This window comes from Schizophyllum commune, assembly GCF_000143185.2.
Source record: "Schizophyllum commune H4-8 unplaced genomic scaffold SCHCOscaffold_5, whole genome shotgun sequence".
NCBI classification, from domain to species: domain Eukaryota; kingdom Fungi; phylum Basidiomycota; class Agaricomycetes; order Agaricales; family Schizophyllaceae; genus Schizophyllum; species Schizophyllum commune.
The window spans coordinates 159,216-185,435 of record NW_026089542.1 but is presented as its reverse complement, the minus strand read 5'-3'; the positions used below and the strand labels follow the sequence as shown (position 1 = coordinate 185,435).

General features: G+C 58.5%; 11 protein-coding genes and 3 non-coding genes across 14 annotated transcripts; 6 read left to right on the top strand and 8 right to left on the bottom strand.

The window, feature by feature from the left end:
* Window positions 1-244: 244 nt before the first annotated feature.
* SCHCODRAFT_02620672 (uncharacterized protein) lies at window positions 245-2,522 on the top strand. The gene is made up of 3 exons (XM_003037680.2): window positions 245-646; window positions 718-934; window positions 987-2,522. The coding sequence occupies exons 1-3, from the start codon at window positions 463-465 to the stop codon at window positions 2,281-2,283; spliced, it is 1,698 nt and encodes a 565-aa protein (XP_003037726.1). The 5' UTR covers window positions 245-462; the 3' UTR covers window positions 2,284-2,522.
* A 121-nt stretch (window positions 2,523-2,643) lies between these two features.
* Window positions 2,644-2,714, bottom strand: SCHCODRAFT_t90. The gene has a single exon. It is a non-coding gene; the product is annotated as a tRNA-Gly (tRNA).
* Window positions 2,715-3,035: 321 nt separating this feature from the next.
* On the bottom strand, window positions 3,036-3,401 carry SCHCODRAFT_01165443 (uncharacterized protein; the record flags this gene model as incomplete). The annotated part of the gene is made up of 2 exons (XM_003036321.2): window positions 3,036-3,083; window positions 3,219-3,401. 2 exons carry the CDS (start codon window positions 3,399-3,401, stop codon window positions 3,036-3,038), a joined length of 231 nt encoding a protein of 76 aa, XP_003036367.1.
* A 1,241-nt stretch (window positions 3,402-4,642) lies between these two features.
* SCHCODRAFT_t109 lies at window positions 4,643-4,733 on the top strand. Its single transcript has one exon. It is a non-coding gene; the product is annotated as a tRNA-Gly (tRNA).
* Window positions 4,734-6,414: 1,681 nt separating this feature from the next.
* Window positions 6,415-7,925, bottom strand: SCHCODRAFT_02598764 (uncharacterized protein; the record flags this gene model as incomplete). The annotated part of the gene is made up of 3 exons (XM_050344030.1): window positions 6,415-6,630; window positions 7,014-7,447; window positions 7,619-7,925. 3 exons carry the CDS (start codon window positions 7,923-7,925, stop codon window positions 6,415-6,417), a joined length of 957 nt encoding a protein of 318 aa, XP_050200290.1.
* Window positions 7,926-8,045: 120 nt separating this feature from the next.
* Window positions 8,046-8,140, bottom strand: SCHCODRAFT_t89. Its single transcript has one exon. It is a non-coding gene; the product is annotated as a tRNA-Gly (tRNA).
* Window positions 8,141-8,218: 78 nt separating this feature from the next.
* Window positions 8,219-8,748, bottom strand: SCHCODRAFT_02243453 (uncharacterized protein). Its single transcript, XM_050342171.1, has one exon. The coding sequence runs from the start codon at window positions 8,652-8,654 to the stop codon at window positions 8,337-8,339; it is 318 nt and encodes a 105-aa protein (XP_050200289.1). The 5' UTR covers window positions 8,655-8,748; the 3' UTR covers window positions 8,219-8,336.
* Window positions 8,749-8,815: 67 nt separating this feature from the next.
* Window positions 8,816-12,300, top strand: SCHCODRAFT_02620649 (mitochondrial carrier). Its single transcript, XM_050345013.1, has 6 exons — window positions 8,816-9,218; window positions 9,274-9,362; window positions 10,061-10,152; window positions 10,512-10,593; window positions 11,464-11,604; window positions 11,797-12,300. The coding sequence occupies exons 1-6, from the start codon at window positions 8,843-8,845 to the stop codon at window positions 11,893-11,895; spliced, it is 879 nt and encodes a 292-aa protein (XP_050200288.1). The 5' UTR covers window positions 8,816-8,842; the 3' UTR covers window positions 11,896-12,300.
* A 1,178-nt stretch (window positions 12,301-13,478) lies between these two features.
* Window positions 13,479-13,988, bottom strand: SCHCODRAFT_02598762 (uncharacterized protein; the record flags this gene model as incomplete). The annotated part of the gene is made up of 3 exons (XM_003036320.1): window positions 13,479-13,802; window positions 13,851-13,919; window positions 13,971-13,988. 3 exons carry the CDS (start codon window positions 13,986-13,988, stop codon window positions 13,479-13,481), a joined length of 411 nt encoding a protein of 136 aa, XP_003036366.1.
* An 808-nt stretch (window positions 13,989-14,796) lies between these two features.
* On the top strand, window positions 14,797-18,890 carry SCHCODRAFT_0102230 (uncharacterized protein; the record flags this gene model as incomplete). The annotated part of the gene is made up of 7 exons (XM_003037678.2): window positions 14,797-14,809; window positions 14,853-15,569; window positions 15,617-16,015; window positions 16,278-17,027; window positions 17,075-17,485; window positions 17,686-18,408; window positions 18,463-18,890. The coding sequence occupies 7 exons, from the start codon at window positions 14,797-14,799 to the stop codon at window positions 18,888-18,890; spliced, it is 3,441 nt and encodes a 1,146-aa protein (XP_003037724.1).
* Window positions 18,891-19,397: 507 nt separating this feature from the next.
* SCHCODRAFT_02500750 (uncharacterized protein) lies at window positions 19,398-20,856 on the top strand (the record flags this gene model as incomplete). The annotated part of the gene is made up of 6 exons (XM_003037677.3): window positions 19,398-19,426; window positions 19,474-20,003; window positions 20,049-20,313; window positions 20,366-20,590; window positions 20,640-20,731; window positions 20,792-20,856. 6 exons carry the CDS (start codon window positions 19,398-19,400, stop codon window positions 20,854-20,856), a joined length of 1,206 nt encoding a protein of 401 aa, XP_003037723.2.
* A 161-nt stretch (window positions 20,857-21,017) lies between these two features.
* Window positions 21,018-21,536, bottom strand: SCHCODRAFT_02699752 (uncharacterized protein; the record flags this gene model as incomplete). The annotated part of the gene is made up of 3 exons (XM_003036319.2): window positions 21,018-21,128; window positions 21,175-21,431; window positions 21,482-21,536. The coding sequence occupies 3 exons, from the start codon at window positions 21,534-21,536 to the stop codon at window positions 21,018-21,020; spliced, it is 423 nt and encodes a 140-aa protein (XP_003036365.1).
* A 497-nt stretch (window positions 21,537-22,033) lies between these two features.
* SCHCODRAFT_02666193 (uncharacterized protein) lies at window positions 22,034-23,617 on the top strand (the record flags this gene model as incomplete). The annotated part of the gene is made up of 5 exons (XM_003037676.3): window positions 22,034-22,406; window positions 22,454-22,510; window positions 22,558-23,184; window positions 23,242-23,493; window positions 23,541-23,617. The coding sequence occupies 5 exons, from the start codon at window positions 22,034-22,036 to the stop codon at window positions 23,615-23,617; spliced, it is 1,386 nt and encodes a 461-aa protein (XP_003037722.2).
* A 242-nt stretch (window positions 23,618-23,859) lies between these two features.
* Window positions 23,860-25,130, bottom strand: SCHCODRAFT_01165438 (uncharacterized protein; the record flags this gene model as incomplete). The annotated part of the gene is made up of 5 exons (XM_050341146.1): window positions 23,860-24,096; window positions 24,150-24,306; window positions 24,357-24,713; window positions 24,765-25,041; window positions 25,088-25,130. The coding sequence occupies 5 exons, from the start codon at window positions 25,128-25,130 to the stop codon at window positions 23,860-23,862; spliced, it is 1,071 nt and encodes a 356-aa protein (XP_050200287.1).
* Window positions 25,131-26,220: the final 1,090 nt, after the last annotated feature.

The window sequence follows — 26,220 nt, the reverse complement described above, 5'->3', positions numbered from 1 at the left end:
CTTTTGTTCTTGTTCGATAGATCTTGATGCCGACTTCAAGACAAGGCTCTCCTATGTGCGTAGTCGTCGTACTTCCCTCCATATTCCCTCACTTACCCATTGCTAAGACTGTGTGTATCTAGGGATCTGGACGGGGTCGAGCGCCCATTCACCCAAAGAGGAAGTCCTTGTGAATGTGGCGATGATGGTCGCCATCCTCTGGTCTGCCGGAGCGTGCCGCGACCCTCGAAAGGCACGGCATATGTGAGGGAAGCACGCGAATGTGGGCGCACATCTTGATCAGCTGCTTCCGGGCTGCGGCTTCTCGCGTCCAGGATATCATATAACCCTGGCCGCCGCGCTTCCTCTTGTTCTCTGTGCCCATCTCGCCGAGGAGCGGGACAATTACCGTACTTCCTCCCCCTTTCGTTCACATTCGTCTCCCCCCTTTTCCTTCTTGCTCTTTGCCAACTCACTCTCGCCATGCTCGTTCCCCTTCTCCTGCTAACCGCGCCCTTCGCCCGCGCCATACTCACCAATGTCACCATCGGGACTCCTGAGCCCGAGGCTCTACCAGCGGCTTTCCACTGGGTAGCAGAGGAGTACTTGGGCCAGAAGTACGTGCGCTCAGAGGAAAAGGACGCGTATGTGCTGTTCGGGTTCGAGGGTGCGCCACATTTCGTAGGATGTAGGGTGGGTGCTGATCATTTCTTACACTGTCCGCGCTCGATCTTACAGGGACTCGCCTCTATCTCACCTTCCCCCGCTTTCTCGATGCCGATGGATACAGCCATTCCAACACTAGGGCTCTCATAACGCTCGACGGCTACAATCAGACGATTGACATGTCAGAGCACGGTCCTCCATCCTACGTGTGGGCAGGGATGAATAACACGCATCATGTGTTGAACTTCACTGCAGGTGATGGGGACTGGGCTGTCATCGGGACCATTGCGTGCGTATCATCTGTCGTTTCTGCGGGATATGAGGCGCTGACGCACTTGCAGGTATACGACGGGCGAGGAAGACACCACCACCACTTCGAGCTCTTCTGAGCACGCGACCACCATCTATACGTCTATCACCGTACACGCCACGTCGGAGGCTTTTAGCGCCGTCACCGACGACGCCTCTACTGCGACGGGCTCAGAGTCATCATCCGACGGTCAAGCTGCACCCACATTGCTATCACCATCAGCATCAGCATCTTCATCTGCATCGCCGTCTGCTGTTGTCAATTCAGCTTCGTCCTCTTCTTCTCCCATACCCATGGCCGTGGGTATCTCGGTTGGCGGCGCCGTACTGCTCGCGGCCATCCTGGTTTGGCTACTGTGGCGCCGGCGGGCATGCTGCTTCGCGCGACGCGGCGACAGGGACCTCGCACGCGTAGACATGGGAGGTGGCCCCGGTCCCTCCTGGCGCTCGCTCTTCGCCTCGCAAGGCGGCTCGCCGACGACATCGCCCGGCGTCCTCGACTTCGAGAAGCAGCCCATGACACATGGCGCGAACCCGGCTGTGGGCGAAAGTGCGGCGTGGTCGCAGGCGGGCAGCCTTCCTTCGTTCGCCGCGGATAGTGGGAGGAGCTTCGCGTCAACGAGCGCGCCGATAACGCCCAACTATGCGGTCGGGTACAACGAGTTCGCGGTGCGGCAGCAGGCGCAGGGCGCTGAGGCCCTTCCTAACCCGTGGCCGAACGACGGGAAGACGAAGCACCTGCTTGTGCCGCCGCCTCGCACGAGCTCGTTAGACGGTCGCGTCACGTCGACGATCTCGGGGCTCTCGACGCTGTCGAGCGGCTGGCTTCCGTCTGATGGCTCGCGCGCAGGAACGCCCCTGCCCCTGCGCGGAGAGACGTCTGTGCCTTTCAGCGGCTCCCAGACGAGCGGTCCTAGCGACCCGCGGTCGGCTACGCCTACGTCGACGCGCCCTCTCACTACGAGCCCGCTGTCTCAGCCCATCGCCCTTGAGCACCAGTCTCGCTCGTCTGGTTATCATATCGACTTCAAGAGGCCTCAGGCGCTCGCGCTCGTCGGTGAGCCCGCGGAGCAGCCAAGCACGTCCGACGACATCGCTAACGACCCGCGCTACTACGTCGCTCCACCCGCGTACTCCCCTGGCGATGGGTATGGCATCCTGACGTCTGGATCGCAGGTAGAGGTGCCGCCTCTGCCAGTTAAGCGTGTACCTTCTAGCACGCTTGCGCCTCCGGAGGGAGATGTCCAGCGCAACGTCGTCCGTCGCCGCGCGAGCGCTAGCGGACCGTCGAGCGAAGATGGATTGAGCATAGCTTCGCTGGACGAGTAGACGTAGTCCTTTCTTTCTTCTACCCACTGCTGGTCAACTTTCCTTCTTTATTGGCTCGAGGCGGGCTATGGCGCCCTCTATGCCTCTTCGTTCACGGATTATCACGACTTTCTGGTCTTCTTCCACCAATTGCGGGTTTCCTCATTCATGTAGCCATACTTCTGTACACCGTTCCACCTTCGGTATATTGTCAGAAATCAATTTTTGTTCCTCCCTAGCAAGGTCGCGGCACATGCACGTCCCAGTTAATTAAGCCTGCCTTTCCTTGGCGAGGCCTTGGACAAAAAGGAGTGACCGTGGACGGATGAATGTATTCAGAATGGCATATAGCAAAAAGGCTCCGACAAGTTCACGACTACATGCATTAACGGGGAATCGAACCCCCGGCGGGTCGATGGCAACGACCCAGGTTACCACTACCCCATTAATGCGTGCGAGGTTGCCACTAATGCAAAGCCACAGCGACCAGGAACTTGATTTTCGTCTTCCTGCTCTCGGGATTTGAGCGTCCTGTCCTTATAAAAGGCGGAGGAGACGTCATAGGCAACACGAAGGGCTGGGCTGGCCCAATGACCGGATAACTACTACCCAGCTTTGTGTTCTTTGAATAAAACGGGTTCACTCGGTGCAGGACGCGTCGTGGAAGAGCATTTCCGTTAAGGATCAGGTCGGTCGAAAATACGTCTATACCGCGCCTGTCTTCTATTCAGAGTCCACAGTACCAGTCTATCCTCCCTCCTCCTTTTGTACATTCACATCCGAGCGTTGTATATAGCAGCGCGTTCAGCAGCCGAAGTCGCCTGCAATGGTCGTCAGTGTCGTCATCCAGCATGAGCCCCTGTCACCAGAAGCAATATGTCCCACAAGAGCAGAACGAACGACCCAAGGAAGGACAGTCGAGATAAAGAAAACTCACTGCACGACCCGCAGCACACCGCCGCCGTCTTGATCCCCGAATCCTTGCAGTGCGCGTCGATGTCGGCCTTGTTGCTGTTGTACCCGCCGTCGCACTTGTCGCCCGCGTCGGCGGCAGTGTAGTCGAAGCAGTCGCAGCCTGCGGCGGAGGCCGTGATGGCGAGAGAGAGGAGGGCGAGGAGGGAGGTGAGGTTGAGGCGCATGGTGGGCTGAGTGAGCTGATGTAGGTAGCAGAGGCGGTCAACTGAGAGAGATGATCAAGAAGGCAAGAACATGAGGATAGAGTGTGAAGGGGAGGCTGCGAGTAGCTCACCTGTAGTCCGACTCAAGGACGAGAGGATGGGAGAAGATGGCGTCAGCATGCAGGTACTTATACGATTTCTGGATTAAGGTAGCGGATATAACTTCCCCGCTATGTAGGCCGGTATGTGTTGAGACGACCATGCAGGCATTGGAGTCGGAGCTACGGGCGCAAAGTCCCCGCGAAAAGCTGGACGACGGAGCAGGGTCTTGCAGCGACGAAGAGCGAGTATGGCGCGGTGAAACTCGAGTGGGCGATCGCGAGACTCGGACCTCGGACGGGACATTGCGATCCAGGTGGAGCCAGGAGTCCTCGGAGACGGGCCAAAAGATAGCGAAGGGTCGCGGGCGCACGAAGATCGCCGGAGACGGAAGAGCGAGGGAACTCGGGGATCGACGCGGGTGGGATAGCGATTGGCGTCGAGAGTTGCATGGCGCTGAGCTTGCAAGTCATACGACCAGCTCAAACTTCGAGTGCTGGGTGGAGAAAAGTTAGGCATACCATACAGGCAAATCGTTTTGACAGGAAGTGCTTCTGCGGGTTTTTCGGGTCGGCGTGTGTATGAACTTACATAAAAAGTCTAGGTCATAACCATCCGCAAAGCCGAAGCTAAGGAAGCCAATGCGTACTGCTAGGCGTACGATAAGTGAAGAAGTGATGGCCAGACCGCACTGGCAGAGGGCACGTCAGATCGGGACCAAATTCAAAATGTCACAAGTCGTCACATGAAGCATGGCGCGGACGTTGCCGACCACCCTTGTCCCGAACTGCCATGTCCGAGGCCTGCGTGCGAGTCAGTAGAATGACCCTGCGTACAGGGACCTCGGCCGCAGCAATCTCGACGTCTGTTTATCAAAGCCTACTGTCTTCTTCTACCTCTCTCTTCTTTCAGCGGTTCTTCAGCGTGACAGGAACATCATCCCCTTGTTGCTAGACCCAGGCTCCTACGCTCCATCCTCCCGTTTCTTTACTTTCTACTTTGTCGCTTTCTTCCTTGTTTCTTTGGTCCTCGGTTTTACGCTTCCTCGCTTCCCTCCTATTCCCCCTGTACTCTTTCTTCGCTTTCATTGGCCCTTTCATCCTCTGTACCTCTATCCCTCTCCGTTGCCCCAACCGATTCCCATCCCTCCCTACACTCACAACGCATTAATGGGGTAGTGGTAACCTGGGTCGTTGCCATGTAGAGAGACTGTACTGTTTCGACCCGCCGGGGGTTCGATTCCCCCTTAATGCATATGAATTCTGCCTTCGATGCTTTTTTCTCTTCATCCATTTTAACTCCTCGTATGGATATCTTTCGTGCTTGCGATAAGGGGGGGAAGGGCAGGGTCTGCGATGGGGCCACGGATAGCGTCTGCGATGGGGCCACGGATAGCGTCACCCCCATATGGCAATGTGCCACTGGTATTGTTTCGTGCTATTGGTCTTATTTCTACGGTAACCACCTTTTTCTTCGCTCCACGGCGCCGCTCCGGGCCCGGAGCGAGGCAGGGAAGGGGAGGTTGCGAGGCAGGGAAGGGGGAGATTTCGAGGCAGAGGGACGTCGCGGGGAGGGGAGCGTCGAGGAGAAGGGATGTCGTGGCGACGGGGGCGTCGTGGGGTCGCCTCCCCACCTCACCTCGTTCCCCTCCCCACCCCACCTCGTTCCCCGCCTACCTCATTTCCTCCTATCTCACCTACCTATCTTTCATACGCTCGGCCACTTGGGTTCATACGCTCGTCCACTCTCCTTCACTCGCTAGCCCACTGGCCGTACCTCGCTCGTCCACTCTCCTTCATACGCTCGTCCACTTGCCCTCATACGCTGTATTCTCGCCCGTACCCACTTCCATGACACGTCGGTAGCATTCTGTCAACTGTCAACGCGTCGGCAGCCTTTTGTCAACGCGCCGCTGCCGCTCCCCCCAACGCGCTGTCCCCTCGACGCGCCGCTGCCGCTCCCTCAATGCGCTGCTGCTCCTCCCTCGGCGCGCCGCTGCCGCTCCCCCCAACGCGCCGCCAGTGCTTCACCAACGCACCGCTGCCGCTCCCTCATCGTGTCTGCAGGATTTCCTCTCAGGGCGCTCCCACCCAGGCGCTTCGCGCTCTGAGCGCCGAGCGGCAAGTCAGCGGCGCTCTTCCATAGCCGAGGCGATAGCGGCTCCTCCTTCTAGGCGAGTGGCGCACTCTTCCTCCTAAGCGGAGGCGCGTCGCCTCCTTCAAGGCGAGACGAGCAGCGCGCCTCCACCTTCGAGAGCAGCGTCGCGCCTTCTGCTTCGAGCGAGCAGCTGCGCTTCCTACTTCGATGCGAGCGCAGAGACGCCTCCTTCAACGACGAGCGTCGCTCTCCCTCTTCCTTCGAGGCGAGTGGCAATCCTCCATCTGCGAGCCGGAGCAGCGCGCGCCTCCTCCTGAGCCTGCGCGGCACTCCTCCTCCTTCGAGGAGAGAGCAGCGCTCCCCCTCCTTCGCAGCGAGCGACGTGCTCCTTCTTCGAAGGCGAACGGCGGTGCTCCTACTCTTTCTTCGAGGCGAGCATCGCACCTTCTTCGAAGATGAGCAGCGGCGCGCCTCCTTCGAAGCGATTTGCGCTCCTCCTCATTCGAAGGCGAGAGCAGCGCACTCCTCCGAGGCGAGAGCAGCGGCCGCGCTCCTCCTTCGAGGCGACCGGCGCCTCCTTCTCCAAGGCGAGCGTCGCTCCTCCTTTGACGGCGAGCAGCGGCAGGCTTCTCCTTCCAGGCGAGCAGAGCGCCTCCTCCTCCTTCGAGGTGAGCACCCTCTTCGACGGCGAGTGGCGCGCCTCCTTCACCGAGGTGAGAGCAGCGCGCTCCTTCACCTTCGAGGCAAGCGTCGCACCTCCTTAGAGACGAGAGCAGCGGTGCACCTCCTTGCAGGCGAGCAACGCGCCTCCTCCTTGCAGGCGAGTGGCGCGCTTCCTTCACCTTCGAGGCGAGAGTGGCGCACTCCTCAGCAAAAGCAGCGCGCTCCTTCTTTGAGACGAGTGGCGTCGCTCGTTCATCGACGACAAGATCTGCGCTTCCTCCCTGAGCGAGCGCGGCGCTTCTCCTTTGAGGGCGAGGCGAGCGCGTTGCGCCTCCTCCTTCACCGAGGCGAGTGGCGGCGCTTCCTCCTTCGAGCCGAGAGTGGCACCGCTCTACCTTGAAGGCGAGCAGCACGCCTTTCGAGGTGAGAGCGGCGTCGCCTCCTTCCTTCGATGCGAGCGGCTGCGCTTTCTCCTTCTAGGCGAGCAGCGCTCTTCCTCCTTCGATGCGAGAGCAGCAGCGCGCTTCCTTCGATGACGAGATCAGCGCTCCTCCTTCGAGACGACGACATCGGCGTGCCTCCTTCGAGGGGAGAGTGTTGCACCTCCTTCGATGGGAGGTAGTGCTCCTCCTAACGAGCCGAGAGCAACGCTTCCTCCTTCGAGTCGAGAGCAGCGCTTACTTCTTCGACGACGAGAGCAGCGCTTCCTCCTTCTTCAACGACGACGACGAGCGGCGCGGTACTCCTCCTTCTTCGATGCGAGCGGCGGCGCACCTCGTGCAGGCGAGCAGCACATCCTCCCCCCGAGGTGCGCTCCGATGGGGGCACTTCATCAACCCAATCGGAGGGCAAGTCGTCGACGCGGTCGGATGACCGCTCGTTGACGCTGTCGCAGGACCGCTCGTCGACGGAGTCGGAGCACACCTCATCGACGAGGTCGGAGGACGGCTCGTCGACGGGGTCGGAGCGCCGCTCGTCACCGTGGTCGGAGGGCTGCTCGTCGGCGCGGTCGGAGGACCGCTCGTTGACGAGGTCGGAGGGCTGATCGTCACCGTGGTCGGAGGGTTGCTCGTCACCGTGGTCGGAGGGCGGCTCGTCGACGGAGTCGGAGGGCTGCTTGTCGACGCAGTCGCAGGACGGCTCGTTGACGCGGTCGGAGGGCGGCTCGTCGACGGGTCGGAGGACGGCTCGTCGACGCGGTTGGAGGACTGCTCATCGACGAGGTCGGAGGACGGCTCGTCGACGGAGTGGAAGGACGGCTCGTCTACGCGGTCGGAGGGCCGCTCGTCGACGTGGTCTGAGGGCAGCTCGTCGACGAGGTCGCAGGACGGCTCGTCGACGGGGTCGGAGGGCTGCTCGTCGGCGCGGTCGGAGCGCACCTCGTCGACGTCGTCGGGAGGGCTGCTCGTCGACGTGCTTGGAGGGCTGCTCGTCGACGCAGTCGGAGGACGGCTCGTCGACGCAGTCGGAGGGCTGCTCAACGAGGGGGTCGGAGAACCGCTCGTCGACGAGGTCGGAGCGCAAGTCGTCAAAGCAGTCGAAAGAAAGGGGCGGGAGGGGGGAATATGTAGGGAAAGTGAGGGGGGAAGGGATGTGTAGGGAGGTGGGAGATGGGCATATAGGGTGGGAGGGGAAAGGCATGACAGGGAGGGGGGCAAAGCATATAAGGAGAGGGGGGAGAGGCATGACAGAAAGAGGAGGGGACGACAGGGAGAGGGGAAAAGGAGGGGAAAGGCATGACAGGAACAAAAGCATGACAGGAAGAAAACCATGACAGGAACAACAAGAACAGATGATGAGCCATCATGCATTAAGGGGGAATCGAACCCCCGGCGGGTCGAGAGACTCGTCTCATATATCATATATGGCAACGACCCAGGTTACCACTACCCCATTAATGCGTGGTGGATGGGTAGAGGTGACGTGTGAAGATGGAGGTGAAGGATTGGAGGGTGTGGGAGTGTGTTATGATCAGGGGGTAGGGACAGAAGGTGAGGAGAAGGGACGGAAGGTGGGGTAGAAGAGATGCACTGATGAGGGAACTACACGGGAGGAGGAGCGTTGGGTGCGGCATGGAGTACGCAAAGACGTGTACGGCTACGGGAAGGCATGTACAGTTCCGCGCTTCGTGAGCCGTAACGCGGCCCCGAGCGCGAGACGGAGGTGGCGAGTGACGTCGTGCGCGTCCATGTGAGAAACGGGCGCGCCGTGAGAGGTGAGGGAAGCGCGTAGGGTGGAGCAGGAAGGGTTCGATAGGACGTGCAGGTGAGATTGCAGGTCGCGTTGGGAGTACAGGCGCAGGGAGAGGACGACGGCCGACGACCCTCGAGCTCGCCCGCGGCTCCCCGAGGAATGCAGCGGACAATGAACGACGACGGAAGCGAACATCGGAACAAGCGTCCAAGACACGCACATCACGCGACCCCGGATGTTCGGACCGAGCGCGCCTACCCGCGCCACCGCGCTCTCATGACGCGCCCTTTCCCTCCAACGATGGTCAGCAGGGCAGCTGCGGCCTGCCGCGCGGCACTCGCGCGCTCAATCAGCGACGCTGGCTATTTAGCCTCGTCGTCGCCTGACACACACCCCTCCCACCCTCCGCGATGTCGAGCGCGCCGCCCCAGCCCGTGAACGCGCCCCCGCGCGGGCCCTACCCCTTCTACCTCGGCGGCCTCGCTGCCACCATCGCCGCCTCCATCACCCACCCGCTCGACCTGACCAAGGTCCGCCTCCAGGCCTCGGGCGACACCCGCATGCTCGCCTCCATCCAGAAGACCTACCGCACCGCGGGCGCCCGCGGCCTCTTCGACGGCATCACGGGGACGTGGCTCCGCCAGATGTCCTACTCCGTCTGCCGCTTCTGGGCGTACGACGAGTGCAAGCGCTGGCTCGGCGCGACCAAGGACTCGGGCCCCGGCACGCTCGTCCTCGCAGGCGCCATGGCGGGCGGCATCGCGGGCGCGGTGGGTAATCCGGGCGGTGCGCATCCATGGTTCTTTGTATGCCGTCAGGGCTCTGCTAACGCAACGTGCAGAGATCGTCATGGTCAGACTGCAGGGCGACGCCGCCAAGCCGCCGGAAAAGCAGTTCAAGTACAAGCACGCGATCGATGCGCTCGTCAGGGTGCGTGCGCGTCCCTCCCTCTCTCTATCGCGGCTACCTCTCCTCCCTTCGTCCTCCACGTCGTTCACCTTCTCCCCCCCTTCATCCACGTCGTCCACCTTCTCCCCCCCTTCATCCACGTCGTCCACCTTCTCCCTCCCTTTTTTAACGTCGTCCCCCCTCCCATGCCCTGCTTCGCGTCGTGCCGTACTGCCTTCGCGCACACGACCGTTACTTGGCCTCTTCTCTCCTTCGCTCACCACCCACCCTATCTATCATTAGCGCTTCGCCTATGCACGCGCCGCCTTTTACCCGACCGTCCTCTCTTCCTGTTCACGCGCGTTGGCCCCTTCCCCTTCCTCCCCCTCCAACCCTCACACCCCGCCCAACATATCTCTCCGTTTTCTCCCCCCTCCTCTCCCCTTCCATCCCTCCCTTCTCCCCCTCCCCTCCCTCTTCCTTCCCTTCCCTCCTTCGTCCCTTTTCCCACCCACCTCCCTTCCCTTCACGCTCGCATCCCCCCTCCCTTCCCTCCTTCGTCCCTTTTCCCACCCACCTCCCTTCCCTTCACAGCCTTCCTTCCCTCTCCTTCCCCTTCCCCCTTCCCCTTTCTCCCCGGTCCCCTCCCCCCTTTCTCCCCGGTCCCCCTCTTCCCACCCTCCCTCCTGCAACAAACAAACTAAAAAAACATCCCTTTCACGCTCGCTCACGCTCGCCAGATGACCCGCGAGGAAGGCTTCCGCTCCCTCTTCCGCGGCCTCGGGCCGAACGTGTTCCGCGCGGTGCTGATGAACGCGAGTCAGATTCCGGCGTGAGTGGGTGTGGTTTTTTGATTTGGGTTTTGGTTAGGTAGGGGGGGATAAATGATGGGTGAGGTTGACTGTCAGCCCTGGTGGGCGGTTGACTGTCGCGCCTAGTGGGCGGTGGACTGTCGGCCCTGCACCTCCTTCTTCGTGCTCACCCTCCTCCCTCTTCCTCCTCCCCAATGACTCTTACCATCACCCTCCCACCTACACCTCCCCCCGCTCCTTCTCCCACCCTCCCTCCCCCCACCCTCACTCTTCCTCCCCCTCCCCTCTTCCCTTCCCCCTAACAAACCACTAACCCCCTAAACACTCCCCCTTTCCATCTTTCCTCACCCTAACCCCCATACTGAATCCAAACAACCAGCTACGACTTCACCAAGTCCCGCCTCCTCGCGGCCGGCTTCGGGGACAGCACGGGGACGCATGTGATGGCGAGCGGGGTGGCGGTGAGTTCTTCTGGCGGGGACTTGAGCTTGGTGGTTCTTCTTGCGGGGACTTGAGCTTGGTGGTGTGTGCATAGGGATGTGTGCTCGTTACCTCCATCGACGGCGCCGGCTCGTTGTTCATCCCTCCCCTATCCTTCCTTGCTCCCTCCCTCCCCTATCCTTCCTTGCTCCCTCCCTCCCCACGCGCGTCTGCCCTCCCTCCCCACGTGCGTCTGCCCTCCCCTCCCACGCTCTCGTTCGCCCTCTCTCCCACGCTCACGTCTGCCCCCCCCCCCACCCGTCCCGGGCGGTCTACGCGCGTAGATCCCCGCTTCCCGCTCGCGTAGATCCCCGCCTTCCCGCTCGCGTCTGCCCTCCCTGCTCCCCTACCCGCTCTCGTCCTGCGCTTTCCGCTCCCGCCCATGCTGGGTGGTCCGCGCGGGCGCCTGCAGGCGGGCCCGCGCAGGCGCCTGCGAGGGGCTGACGACCCGTCTTTCGTCGCCGTTGCCGGCGAGGGGCTGGCGTAGACTGATGCGAGACGAGGGGAAGGCGTAGACCGATGCGAGACGAGGGGAGGACGGGGAAAGGAAAGCGCTGGCGCGGGCGCGAGGGCGCGGGAGGGGACGGCATACATAGGAGGAGGCGTGCGTGGGCCCATGAAAGGAGGGGGGCGGGGAAGCGGGAGAGGGGAAGGTGGTGGGAGGAGGGGGAGGAGAGGAGACGAAGAGTGGAGTGGGAAGGGGCTGGCGTATGCGGGAGGGCATTGAGGAGGGGAATGCCTCTTCCGCATCATGAAATTCTGCCCGTTCGCATAGGCCATACGCGTCGCTCTCGAAAAACACTCAACAAAAATACCTGTAACAAAGTGCTAACCCACCCACCCACCCCCAGGGCACCGTCGCCACGACCGTCTGCTCGCCCGCGGACGTCGTCAAGAGCCGGATCATGAACGCGTCCGGGCCCGGCTCGACATCCTCCATCGCGGCGATCCGCACCGCGCTCGCGACCGAGGGGCCGCTGTTTATGTTTAAGGTGAGTGGGGGTGGATTGGAGTGGCGCGATGTTCGACGTTGGCTCGGGGTTGGCGGAAGGTGGGAGGGGCGGACGTTGAGGAAGGTGGTGGGGGGCGGGCTGGATTGGCGGGCTGGGAGCAGGTTGTTCGTCGAGCGCCCATGTCTCGCGCCAAACTCTGGCGCGTGAGGAAGCTGACAACACATTGTCTAGGGCTGGCTCCCCGCCTGGACGCGCCTCCAGCCGACGACGGTGCTCATCTTCGTGTGCTTTGAGCAGTTGAAGGCCGGGTGGGATTGGTGGAGGAATTAGGGGTGGTGGTGGGTTGGTGGGTGAAGGAGATGGGGGGATGAGAGGGTCGAGGGGATGAGAAGGAAGGGGGTGAGACGTGAAAGAGCGGTAGAGGGGTGAGGCGAAAGGAGCTGCTCTGTTCCTTCGATTACTTACAAGGGTTTGATGCGAGGGGTGGAGGATCGGAGGATGGAGTGGATGGACGGAGCGGTGGGTGAGGGGAGAAGGGGAGGCGAGCGGCGACGCGCAATGTACTATAGATCTCGGATGGATGCGCGGCGTTTTGTAACAGTATGGCTAGTGTTTTTTATGTATGTATCGTATCGTTCACGACCCTGTCACTTATGGATCGCTCACGAACGCGAGCGAACACGGCGAGGGGACGAGCTCGAGCGGACGAGAAGATGAAGATGAGCGAAGATGACGTGGATGAGCGAAGCTGACGAGGATGAGCGGAGGCGAGTGACGAGGACGAGTGACAAAGAAGATACTGCCAGCGAAGAAGAAAGCGCATGCAGTGACTAAGACCAGCGCGATCAGCGAGGCTCAGACCAGAAGCGATGGATAAGGGATATCTGGCAGGATAAGGTGTATCAGGCACGACGAGGATCGTCCGGCGGGGAGGTAAAGGAAGACACGGCAAAGAGGAAGACACGGTGAAGAGGACTATCCGGCACGAAGAGGATCAAGTATCAGGCACGAAGAGGATCGTCCCGGCGGGGAGGTAGAGGAAGAGACGGCGAAGAGGAAGACACGGTGAAGAGAAAGACACGGCGAAGAGGTACGGTCGGCGGGAAGGACCAGGTTCAATTTCGGATTCCGCGTTCTGATGCCTGAGGTCGGCGGTTCGAATCACGGGTGTCGGATGCCAATGCCGGCTCGCATGTGACGGTCCGGAGACCGAGCTCGCCGCGTCCTGGACCTGTGCTCCCAATGGATGCGGGAGTTGCATTTGGAGGAAATTGTCGATTCAATGCACACTGCTAGCCTATCAAGAGCGTCCCTGTAATGCTACTGCAGGCTACCATCTGAGCAGAAGTGCAACAATATTTTCAGTGTGTGACAGTGACACGACGTGAAGCTTCACACGTGCTTTGTGACACTGCACCGCGACCGAGGGTTGGTGAGTTAGGAATGAATATGAGTAACTCATCCTTTATGTCCAGGATTCCGCCAACTTTTAGGTACAAATTCAACGCTGCAACCAATCAAGATTACGTGTGTCAGGCACGCCTGCCGACGGAGCGTTTGCTCTGCACGTTTTTTTCCTGCGCATCCTTCTTTCTCTCTTTCCTCCGTCACGCGCATGTCGTCTCTTACAGTCGTCTGGCTCTCCAGTCCTGCACCCGACCTGTTCACCACGCTTTTTTCTCACTGTATAACGCTTCTCTCTCTTACGAAGCTTTGATTACTCTTGACCGGCATCGCTCGGAGACATGACCATTTGTGATGACACCTACGCCCAATGGCGTCATCGGTGGCCCAGGCCTAATCTTGTAGGTCCCGGTTTGTTTGAGTTTTCAGAACGACGGCCGGGGTGCGCGCGCGAAAGCCTTCCACTGACGTCCCTATTCACATCGTAGTAATACACGCAGCTATTTACTCTACATGTCCCTCGTCAGGACGATCAAATGGTCGACGAGCTCCTGGATGTGCGCCCCGTGCTCGGAGACGGCCTTGAAGAGCTCTGCGCCGTTCTGGGGGTTCGCGCGGTAGTACTCGACGACGTTCCCATTCGGGCAGTTCTTGTGAGGGCAGAAGGGTCCACGGTGGTGACCACAGCGAGGATTCGGCGACGTGTACTGGGCGGCGCAGTTTGGGCACAGGTCCTTCACGCAGACCGTGCAGACGGGCTGTCTGCACGGGTTCGCGTAGCCTTCGGCCATGCTCCCGCAACCGCAGGCTAGGGTAACGTCTTTCGCGCCTTGCTGTGTGAAGCGTCAGCGTCTGAGGTCTACTGAGGGAAAGCAGCGTACGATGGCTTGGAGGGCGGGCACGAGCTGGGCGCCGAGAATCCCCGCGATGCGGAGGGCGGAGGCCGTGTTCTGGGGGACGTTAGGGGACAGAGGGTAGGGGAGAGAGGGTAAGAGACGCACGTCTGCGGAGGCGCTCATGCTGGGTACAGTTGGCGATGGGGTGAATGGCGCAGAGGCCGAGGCTTATATCCAAGGCTGAGGGTCTGGCTTCGGTGTCGTCGCCTGACTATGAGTGTAGAGTCAACTGCAGACACTAACCTTCTTTTGAATGAGGATAGGGCAGGCGAGCACGGTGTTCGTGTCAGCTGAGGCGTCTGTTGGGGCGGTTACGACGCAGAAGAGTTGAACATCGAGCATAACATTGCATGTTCTCTTGATGACTGTCGAGGAGAGAATAGAGTGAGGGCTCAGGGTTGTGGGATGCCGACATAGGACAGGGTGGTCAGCGAGCAGTGACAGATGCGGACGCCAGGCTGTTGGTATCGCAGCGAATGCTGCCTGCACGGCGCAGGCGAGGAACGAATGTAGTCTTGCATGTTCCCTCGGTGATTCTCAGGAGGTGACTGGAGGCAGGGTCCTTGGGTCGAGGGTTGGCTTTGCAGGCGTGGATCAGGGTAGCTAGCGGTTGAGGTTGAGTGGACGCCAAGTTCTCGGTATCGCAAGGAGCGCTACCAGAGCGGCGCATGCAATCTGAGGTTCGTTTTCTCGGCGCTCCGTCGACGAAGAGCCTGATTAGATGAGAAAATCGATGGACGGGTATTTGAGTGTCGCCGGCTAGGAGGCGGGTGATGTAGCTAGAGGTTGTAAGGACAAGAGGGGAGGATCGTGTGGCCGGTTCTCCGGTGCCATAAAGGTCGGCAACACCCGAGAGCCGCGTGCGCGGTTTCCTCTTCTGTCGTGGTTTCTCACACGCAGTTGACTCCTTCCACCCTCATCACTTCCGCTTATGACTCCTACAAGTAAGTCTCCCTCCACGATTTAATCCAGCCTAACTTCGTGTAGGGTCTTTACCGTTTGAGCTCGAGGCTGCGATCCTGCGCTTTTGCGATCGTCATTCTCTCGCAATTCTGATGCGCGTTTCCCCTGACTTTTTGGAACGCGCGAGACCTCTCTTTTACGAGGTCCTGTGCATCACCCATCCTTTGGATGTCGCCCACCTATCTGGGACTCCCTTGGCGCTGCCCTTCGTGCGCGTTCTTACAGCACACTTGGGTGCAGAGCTACTTCAGCTGCCGGCTCTTCCCAACCTTCAAACTCTGTCGTGGACGCACGACGCATGGCCAGGTCATGAGAAACCTCTCAACGCTCGGTCAGTACGCGCTTTCTTGTCACGCTTTCAGAGCGTTCGTCATCTCGCGCTGTCATTGTCGCTCTTGACCGTCCCCAATTTGGACTTCGTTTTGGCGCCTATCTCGACACGCTTGCTGTCTCTGAAGGTGGTCTGCGTGGTCCACGGCCCTATGGATCGTTGCCGAGCTCGACCAAGGAGCCTTTTCTGTAATCTCCGCGTTCTGTCCGTCGACGATCCCCGGTACGGGGAACTCAGCGGATCGGCGTTCTCGTGTCTTACACGCGGGAACCGCTGCCTGCAGACGATCCGCTTCCCTCGAGACACGACGTGGGCATCGATCCTGACTGCTTTGCGGCATTCGCCTCCTTCCGTCTCATCTTTGGAGTTCGAAGGCTGTCCACCGCTTGTGCGGTTAGCCCTCACGTACGGTGCGTGTTCGTATGCCCGTTCCTGACACTGCTGTAACCTTCTTCAGACCCCTCGCAGTGGATGCGCCTTCGGTCCCTGTCTTTTCGTGTCGCTCTGGAACCGCATCAAAGTCTGCGAGTTTGGAGCGACACGTCAGACTTTTTCGATCTGGTATATGGCGTGCCTTTGGCGCCGTCATTGACAGCGGTTACCGTGAATATCGACGGGCGTCGCGCCTCCTGGGATATGGTCACCGATGGAGGTGGGCCCTTATTCGATATGGATGGTCACGGTGGCGCCCTCGATTGGCACTCTTGGTTTGCGGCGCTCGGCAGCCGGTGCACCCTCCACCTCAACGTCTATACATCAGCTGCAGAGGGCACTTCCGCATTCAGCGCCATCTCTACAGGCGTGGCCCGGACTGTTCCTTTCCCTCACACGGCGGTGGTTTTCGCTAACCGGCCAGGTTCGATTCCGCCATCGTAGACACCACTGTGTTTGTTTCACTACGATAATCTATTTTCTATCCCTTCTCTCTCCGTCTCTGGGACTTTTATCCTCAGTCGTCGTCTTTGAGACCGTCTCTGACATATCCAGGTGCGCGTCAGTTTCGTCGGCGCTCACCTTAAAAGGCGCCGTGGCTTACTTGCCGTTTCCCAAGCGTCTTCCTTGGTCATTAAGTAAGTTCAGTCTCGTCTTCCATACGCGTTACTCACAACTGTCTCTAGTGGCCGTCCTATCGCGATTGCGGAGCGCAGACGTTCTGCGGCCCAAAGTACACGTTGAGCTCTTCGACGTTATCGTCTCGTTCTGCGACCGCAACACCCTTCTCGCTCTGGTCTGCTCAGCGCAACACTTCCATTACTTGCTCCGCCGTTTCTACGACACTGTACACATTTGGACACCGCAGGATGCGCTTACTCTCGACGACCGCAAGGACATCGCTGAGTTCGTTCACGAGTTGATTGTGCACACGTACCGCCTTCCTTGCTACCTGTCGGGTTTCGAGAACCTTCACACTCTGGAGTGGTGTCCACCCCCCAATGTCCCTTTATACGATGTCCGTAGACGTCTCCCTCCCTTCCTTCGCCTTTTTTCGGGTCTTCGCCATCTTCGTCTGGCTTACAAGACCTTTGGTCTTCGCGAGCTAGACGTTGCATTGCGAGACTGCAGCGCGAGGCTTGTTTCATTAGCCGTCTCATTCAAGGTGTTCGCACCTTTTACCTCGATGCAGGGAACGTCTTCAACCTTTCCTGCGCTACGCGAGCTTACTGTGCGTCATTGCCTCGCCGAGGATTACTCGCACTTTACGACGGACTACTTCCGCGCTCATGCGCGCGGCCTGGAGATTCTAGACATCCCACAAGGTCTGACCTGGTCGGGGCTTGACGGATTGCTGTCTCATTCGCCGCCGATGTTGAAGGAGCTGCGCCTAGGCCTAGTCCCTGCTGTTGATCCGCCCTTTCCTTGGGTCTTAGGTCTGTCTTCCTTTTATCCATGCACTGCACTACTCATCGTTGTATAGGTCCTTCCGGGCAGAGGTCGCTTCAGCGTTTGCAAGTCGTGCAGTTCACCATGCGCCGCGTGCACGAGGACGGACGACGGGAATGGCGACGATTGGCGACCTTTCTACGCACGGAAAGGACGAGAGGGAATCTTCTTAGCTTGAGGACCGTCCGGGTTTGCGTTCTAGCGACGGCGATGGAGCGCATCACTGGAGTTAACTGGTGCTTGACTCTCTTCGGGGCTGTCCAGGAGTACGACAGCCTGCGTTGGGACACGTGGGTATCTGACGTGCTAGGAGATTTGGTCAGTCTGGATATTGTTTTTGTCGTCGACTTTGACGTGGACGGCGAGCAGGCGATTGCCCTCCGACGCACTGTTCTTCATCATCTTCAAGTCGTACCTCCCGAGCGATTGACTCTACGTATCGTCGGTGACACAGATTAACTCTTTGCTACACGTCTATGTACTGCAATGCGAGACATTCTTTTTATACACTTGCGAAGTGTCTCAATGAGACCGGGGATTTAAAAGTGCGCTTTTCCGTTCACCTCTTCCAACCCCTTTTTCTCCGTACACTCATCAGTACGTCCGCCATTCCTCTTGCTCTCGCTTCTACTGACTGTGTTTTAGTGTCGCGCTCTCCATCTTCGCAGCCTATTCCTTTGGAGATTCAGCACCTTGTTGCCGACAGCGCCGATCGGCCTACTTTGGCGTCTCTCATGCAGGTTACGAAGGCTTTGCATAGGGACATTTCCCCCCTCTTCTTCCGCACGCTGGTCATTCGCTCTTTGTCGCAAGCGAAGGAGTTAAAGGCCCGACCCAGTCTTGGCAAGCACATCCTCTCACTCGACGTTCATCTGTACCTTCCTCCCGAATCTTTGCCTCCCCTTCCCAACGTGCGCACCCTTTATTGGAGGTTCAATCGTCGGGGGGTCGACGCTGGCATGACTCCAGAGCATGCGGCTACTTTTCTCCAGCAGTTTCCTCAACTCCAGTCTCTCCGACTCGACTGCGACTTCTGCGGCACCGCAGAGCTCGACGTCGCTCTCCGGCATGTGAGCCGCCAGATAACCTCGCTCGAGATCACCTTTTCCTCAGTGTTCTTTGACACCGAGAGCATATCTTCACCTGCGTCTGTGTACCACCAGCTTCGCACGCTCAATCTTGCCGATGGTCGCTACTGCGACGTGGGCGCATTTGTGGAGAAGTACATTTCTCTATCTGCTCCTCATCTCTCTCGTCTGCGGATCCCGCGCTATTGCGACTGGGATGGATTCTGCGGCGCTCTGCGTGCGGTGGCGTCGTCTTTGACCCACCTCGATGTCGAGTGGTTCAATGACATTCTCTTCTACGGTGCGGCATTCCCTTATTATACATTTCGTAATTTCTGAGCTGACCACTTTCTAGATACGCGGCCTATGCCCGTCTTCCCCTGCCTTTCCACCGTGCTGTTCGAGGTCCACAACGCCAACGACGAACTGCGTCAAGAATGGGACTTTATGCTAGACTTCATGCATGCTTTCCGGTATCGCGAGCAGCATAATCTGCAGCATCTCCACACCATCGCAATTACCGTGTACGCGCGAAATGCCGTTCCTTGCCTCCTCATTGGGGATTGGGAGTACGCGCTCTTCCGCGAGGGCGATGGTCCATCGGAGATTGACTGGGCGCGTTGGGCGACAGTTGTTTTGGGACAGTCTCGGGTACTGCGGTTGGAGATCCGCCCACCATTTGCCGCCAGTAGTCCCGAGATCCCGCGGCTTCGCGCGGGTATTCACAAGCATTTGTCACCATTGCTTCCGAACCGCCTTCACCTAACTATTATTCCTACCTGAGTGATGCTGTATTGGAGTATAATGAGACCTCGTGACAAGTTGAAGTAGCACGTGTGACTTCGGTGATTTCCGTTTCCGCTTCTGTCACAGGTGATGTTTGAGCGTATCGCCTCCGCCCTCTTGCGCTCGCCTCAAGCACATCTGTTCGATGACGCTGCTGAGGAGACCTTCTCTGCGCACAGTCCTGCTTTTGTGCCCGCTCACTTAAGCTCGTTGAGTCCTTTCGACCTTGCATTCGCTGCTGCTCACTGGCTGGCACCTGTTCCATCCCATGGAGGCGCTTCGCTGGCCCGCCCGGGTGCAGTTCACATCCTATCGCTTCCGCCCCTTTTGAGACAGACTATTCCAGCCCCAAATTCGCTAAGCAGAATTCGTTTCCGTTCTTTTCCAGGCACGCTCTTCGCGATCTCATCTGTCCTCCGGAGTGCCTAGACCGATGCCGACGTCTATCTACCCTCATTATAAATGCGGACAGTTTACCTTCTGTGTACAAGTCCTTGACTCGCCATGTCGTATTCGCCATCGCTCTGGAGTCTGTGAGTCCTTCATGTTTCTCCGTGGCGTCATGCTCATGGTTTGCCAGACCCGAGGACGTGGACAACGCTCTCTTGTCCGCTCTGTCGCCGCGGGAGCTCGCCCTCGTCGAGAGGACCTCGCGTGAGGGTCGGGACCGGGTCACAAGATATCGCCATCGCAGTTTCAACTTCGCGGAGGCTATCAAGAGATTCGTTCCCTTCGAACACCTTCTCGCTTTCCGACAAATGTTGCGAGTCACTGGTTCTGTGATATCGGGTTCGTTCGCTCTCGCTTTCATGGGTCGATTCCCTTGGCGTCCGCACGACCTTGATTTGTACGTCGAACTTCGTCACGTCCTCGCAGTGCACGACTTCTTGCTGGAATGCGGCTACCAATATCGACCGCGGCCCACTCAACTTCGCTCTTTCCTGGATCAGTACGCACAGGTGGCGGCGCAACCCGAGCATCTGGACGGATATCCGCTCGCGTCTCTTCGCGCGGCATTCGACTTCGTTCACATCGGTGATCGCTCCACAATCGTCCAGCTCCTGGTGACGCCTGTTGCTGTCGTCGAGGTCATCCTCGGGTTCCATAGCAGTACGTGGCTCTCATCTCCGTAGGCGATATGCTTATCACTATCAGCTGCTGTGATGAACGTGATTACTCACGATACTGCGTATGCGTTCTACCCAGTAGAGACGTTTGAGCGCCTGCGATCTTTGAAGCTCAAGGCAGAATCCGGCGACGACCGAGCAGCTGCAGCGTATGCGAAGTACCACGTTCGTGGCTGGCGCAACCTTGGCGCCGTCGGCCGGGATGAGGCGGGTGACTCGCATCGCGAGTTTGGACGGCGCCACCGCTTTGTCGGGGACGACATGACTTGGAAGATGAAGTTGTTCGTCTATCAGTGCGTTGGGTGCCCTCTTTCCTCGCTTGCTAGTTGCTTATCCTTGTGATAGGCAGGAAGTCTCAGGGTTCGACCATGTCCTCCACAGGTCATGGGCACTGACGTATACCCGCAAGAACGCCGTGCTAGCGGATCGTCCCTACATGCGCGCCAGAGTCTTTCGATCTCATCCAGTCTGCGACAATAGTCCTGACGTGACGGGTATGACGTTTGCTTGTCGAGCCATTCGCGACGAGTTTCGCCGTCGCGCTCGAGCGAACTGCTCAGGTCCCGTCTGGTGAGTGATTGCTCTCTCTCTCTGCTCGTTGTGCTCACACTGATTGAAGGTGGGTCGAGAAGGACTGCGCGTTCATTGCGAAGGCGGTCTGCATAGAGTGGACCACGCATTTTCGACAAGCGGCGGCGTGCAAGTCACTTCGTGAGTTCTTTCATCTCTCTTTGATGCGTGGCCTTTGTTCTGATCTTTTTGCCGTGGTAGGCGCCTGCACCGTACGTCGCTCTGAGCGTATACGGCGCATGTTGGAGGCGCGCGCGCGTAACTAACACCTGACTCGACTGCTAACTCGTACTTGTACGTTATATAGACGGTCACTACCTGTGCCTTCGCAGCCCATCCAGGCATGTCGCTCCAATCTAGATCGAACGTGAATATCTCTGAAAATCGAATTGAATCGTGCACGCGCCAACGACCGCGATTCAAAGTCTTAGTATGTACTCTCCTGCACGTCATTCTTGTCGAAGGCGTCTTTCACTACTTCCTCTATCCTTCGAAGCGACATTTGAAGCTCGCGGACTTGTTTGATAAGTTCTCGGTTCTGGCTCAGTTAGAGGGAAAGTGGTTCGGAAAATTAACACGCGTACCAGAGCCTTCGTCGCCACGAGGTCAGTTTTAAGGTCTGCGATGTGAGATGCGTAGTTGGACTTCGTCCTTTCGAGGATTCGATTCGCATGCTCGACGTCGCGCAGGTGCTTGTTGTGGACTGTTGTCTGTCCGGCGTCGGCCTCGTCGTTCGTCTCATCGCGTCTTCCAGGTGGAGCACAAATATGTTCGCCGGCGTCTTCTTCCGGTTTGCGACGGGCGCCGAGGCTTCTGCGAGTGATTCGGTACGGTGGCGGTCCTGAGAGGTTTTATGAGCTGAAGAGGAGGTCTTCGATGCTCTCCAAGTACCTCGCCCTGGAGTTATCCTCGCCGTCACCTTCTTCCCCTTGCGAGAAGGTTGCATGCCGGCTCACTATGGCAGTGAACCGCCGCTCTCCCGTCCAGGTATATGTGGTCCTACATGTTCCACTTCGGCGACAATTATAGCTCGATGTCTTGGTTATGGGTTCTTAATCACGTCAGTCGCAAAGTAAGGACAAAATTCACTCATACATTTTGATATCTGACGTCCTTTCCCGAGGGCTCTCAGCGATAGACTGGTCGGTCTGTACTTCTCGGTTTGTTCTGCCATTGTTCTTGATGAGGAAATGTTGATCCAAAGATGGTTGGGTCGCCTGTCCGGCGGACCTGACGTCAGGGCTCAAGCGCCACGTGTGTGCCATCGTCAACAGCAACCGCCGTCTGCCGGAGACCCCCGTGTTGAATACAATCATTAAGCTCCCGTCAACATAGAACTGGGGTTCGCATCATAACTCGTGTCCGGTGTCCCAAGAGTTGGCGCTTAAGCGCGCTGTCGCGAACTTCGCTCTGACCTTCATCCCCTCGCTCTCAAACCCTCCCATGGCTTTTACCGTCGACAACTGCTGCTTTTTGATCACAGGTGCCGTTCTTGGAACGCTCCTTCCGGCTGCCGTTCCCTATCTTCTCGAAGTTTTCCCTTTCCGATCGCTGGCGTTCTTGGTGCGAGGCGTCAGCCAGCGGTGTCGTACAAGTGCTCGTCCTTGGGCGCCCCTTGAGAACCTGCCCCTAGAGGTCCTGGAGCAAGTACTCGTCCACTGTCATGCAGATGATGTCGCTCGCATCGCTTTGGCGAGCCCACGTCTTGCGTACTTGACACGGCGCTATCGGTGGAACAAGGTGTCGGTTCAGGCAGGCGAGCCTTACTACAGTTTTAGAGAGTGGAGTCTGCAAGCGGCGATGACGGGGACGCAAAGTGAGTTCAAGTCTTGCGCAAGAATTATCTACTGACGCTTTGCGCAGGCTTGCGCTCGTTGCAGATTGTCATTCCGGGGCTGGACATCACCTTTCCGCTTTGCCGTGAGCTTTCCCAGCTACTTCGATTCCTTGTCTGACCCCGATGGTAGGAGAGCTTCGTCGGGATTTGTGTGACTTTGTCCGGCAGGTTGCTTTTCCCAGCCGTTGGTCGCCAGAGTCTCTTGCGTTTCTCGCAGTCGTCGCCGCTCTATCGCCGGAAAATGCGCACACCTTGGTCCTCGGCAGCAGCACGAACGAGCGCAATTGGTGGTCGACCTTGCAGCGCGTCTGGGTGCCGTCTACAATGGACTCTATGGTCGCTCGCGCGCGAGTCCTTCGGTTTGTGAACGCAACCAGAAGTGGGCTGCATTTCGCGCTGTCGAGGAGGGTGTCCGGCACTATCGCTCACGTGTCCGAGGTCGTGCAAATCGTCGAGATCAAGCACACAACAGACTCTCCGGAGTGGCACACGGGCGAAGACTGGTCCGATCTAGGGTGGGGCGCTGTTGCAGGTCCTGAGGCAGAGGTGGACACGCGGGTGAAGGCGAAAGCTCTTCACGTGGACATGACGAACGGTGTTCTGCGTCTCCTGCAGCATCTATATTTCCCTTGCCTTACTGTCCTCGTCTTCGATCTCGGTTATTTCCGTCAAAGCGAGTGGGATGTCATCTCTCGCCTGCTGCGAGACAGCGCCTCCACCCTTACAGAGCTCGGGTTTTTTGCGAGCAGGCTCGGCAGTATGTGCTCTCGTCCGCATCCGTGAACTGATTCGATCTTCTTACACCCGTGTCTAGATTCGGGGCTAGCGGGGCATTGCTCCATTGACGATCTCCCCCTTCTCCAAGCTGTTCGAACGGATTGGAAGGCGCTCGCCTACTTGCCCGACCTCCAGACGAGGACGCGCGCAGGTATCGTCGAGATGTTCGTGGACGGCTATTTCTCGAACATAGCCACGACCGACGACATCAACGCGGCCTGTAGGGTTCTCCGCGGCGGTCATTGGGGACGCATCACCTTCTTCGACACGCCTTTCCTTCGGTGTTCAGGTACGTGCAAGGGAACACGGGCACACATATACTCACTGTGCCTACAGACAACAAGGAGTTCCGCCGTCGTCGGCACGCGGACTTGATGGAAATTCTGCAGATCCGTGACTTGAACTTCGATTAGGGTTTCTTGTGTGTCCGCTGATTTAATCGTTTGATATATACGCTTATTCTTGGCAACCTGACAAGAGATGAGGGTCTGAGCCCCGAAGTGTTATTGCCGTCGTCAAGAGCGCCCCGATGATTACTTTATTGGCATGCGGACGGTACGACGACAGAGACGAGCACGGTAAAGAGAGCATTACAGATCCTATTCCCGCCCGATCTGCAGGCGATGCGTGAAGGATACGGCATCGGGACTGTAAGCTAAGAGAAGTCCGCCACAAAGTCAAGGTTCGCCACAAAGTCGCCGGGGAGTGCCGAGTTGGAGAACGCCTGAGATGGATTCTCACTCTCGCCCCCCTCGTCAATAGACATACGACGACTTCTCTTCGGCGGCGCAGCAAGCGTACCCTCAAAGCTCACACTACCTCGCTTTAGCGATGCTTCCACGTGCTCCGGTTCGATCTGAAGGTCCTCCAGAACTGCGGTCGTGTTGGCCTCCTTCGTTGAACAGGTGAGCGCTTGCGTTGATAGCGAGTAGGAGAAAGACTGACCTCGGTGACTGTGCTGTCCATGACACAGACAGCCTTCAAGACATTGAGCATCTTCCAACCGACGTTGCTTTTCTTCGGCATCGGCACCAACATGAATGCCAACTTGCAAGTCACAATGTCTCCGGCTTTTATAGCCGCTGGGGAGCATGCCTTGTACCTGTGTACAGGTCAGGGTCGCCGCTCTGAGCGCGAGTGAAGGTCACGTACGTTCCCGTACCGGTCAACGGGTCAGTTTCGTACTGAACATAACTGACGACATTGTCCTTGGTGTGCAGAAAAGTCGAGGACGCGAGCGCGGCGAGATACCCCTTGGGGTCAACTTCAGTATCAAAAGGCACGACGTCTTTGGAGTCGACGTCGTTCTTGTGCGAGAAGTAGCGGCTGCTTCCGGAGATCCCCGGGCCAACGTTCGTCGTGATGTGGTCTGCAGCCTGTACGCCGCCTCCAACAGATCGATCGAAGAAGAGACGGATGCGCTCAATAGCCTTGATAGCGGCGTCGAACGGTTTCTGGTGGAAGCCAGCTAAGTTCAGTCCCTGCCGCAAGAAGCGCGCTCTGTTCTCGCTGTCCCAAGATAAGTACCTCATCGTCAAGAAGAGTCGAATGTGTACTTACTGCTGTCTCTCCGTCACAGGCGGAAGGTCCGCATCGACTACGACACCACTGACCTCCAAAATGAGCTCGGCGTCGTTGAGGAGATCGACTGCGACTCTGACGCGCCCGTTCTGCGCAGGACGAACTGCGACTCGCGAGGCGATTGCCGTATCCTGCAGAACGGTAAGTGCCGGGCCCCAAAGTTCGGTTCTATCAACACTAACCTCCAAGAATGTACCCAGCGTCAGCTTCGGCGCGATTGAAGCGCGCGATGATGTGATCCACATCAGGCGCTCCCCTGCTCGTCCATTAGCTGAAGCCCAACCGAACAGCGGTCGACATACCGGCCTCTTCCACATCATAGCAGCGAGGAAATTTATCGGTCATATCGCGTCAATGAAGGTGGTGCGTCGCTCGCCAAATGCTGATGGACAGGGCTGCATGGGCGAGATTTATATACGTGCGAGTATTGCACTACTGATGATGTGGACTTAGAAGTTTCCGCTTTTCGCTCGAGCCCAGCACCGTCCAGTCGCATATCCGTCACTTGCGACAAGGTCGTCCGCTCTCCGGGCCATGCCTCGACGAATCATTTGGGCTCCCGCTCGTCCAGAGCGTGGCTCGCCCGAGTTCGGGTTGCGCGCATGCAGTGCGTCGGATGTGTATGACAGGAAGTGATTTACTTTCTGAGTTGCGCGCGACTCCCGCCTCTTGGTTTCAGTCAGTCAGCGAATGGGATCGCTTTTTCGTTCAAGGTAAGACATTCGTTCCCGCTTTCGACCTCGCGGGTATCTAAAATGATCCAGAGACGCGCGGAGAGCCCCGCCTAGTTCTCATTGACAAATAGGATCTCTGCCTTTTCCGGAGGTGAGAGAGCCTCGTTCTATGTTCCCGACGGCTCGTGTGTCTGACTTGCTCCCGGTCGGCCAGTCCATCTCTTGGATGTCGGACATTCATGTCCCGTACCAATGGACGGCCTGGCTTTCTGTCTTACCTGTCTTTCTCCACCAAAGTCGGCTGACTGACGGAAAGGCGACTGCAGCCGCGAACTCGGGGGAGGTGAGCGACGCCGGAGCTGTGGATGGATGGACGGGCGCTGATCAGGGCTTTTGCGGCTCGCCTTTGCAGACAATGCCTGCGGCGGATGTGCACAGCACGGAGGCAAGACACTTGAAAATTGTTCTCTTCAGCAGAGCAGCACATTTCTCGGCTGGCGGGCAATGTGTCGCTCCAGGTCGCCTTTCCTTTCCACGACCGATGAACACGATAAGCCTCCTTTCGCGCCTACAGGCTATTCCCTGCAGGCAAGCACTCGTGAGCACCAAACCACTGCGTCAGCGTCCGGTTCGGAACATGTCCCGCGTCGTTCCTGCGAATTTGACGTGACGATCCATCGAAAGGCCGTCCTGCGATTTTTTGTCTCACCGGCCTGGAGCCAGCCCGGGCAAGACCGTTTTTCCCTCCTCGCCCAGTGGCT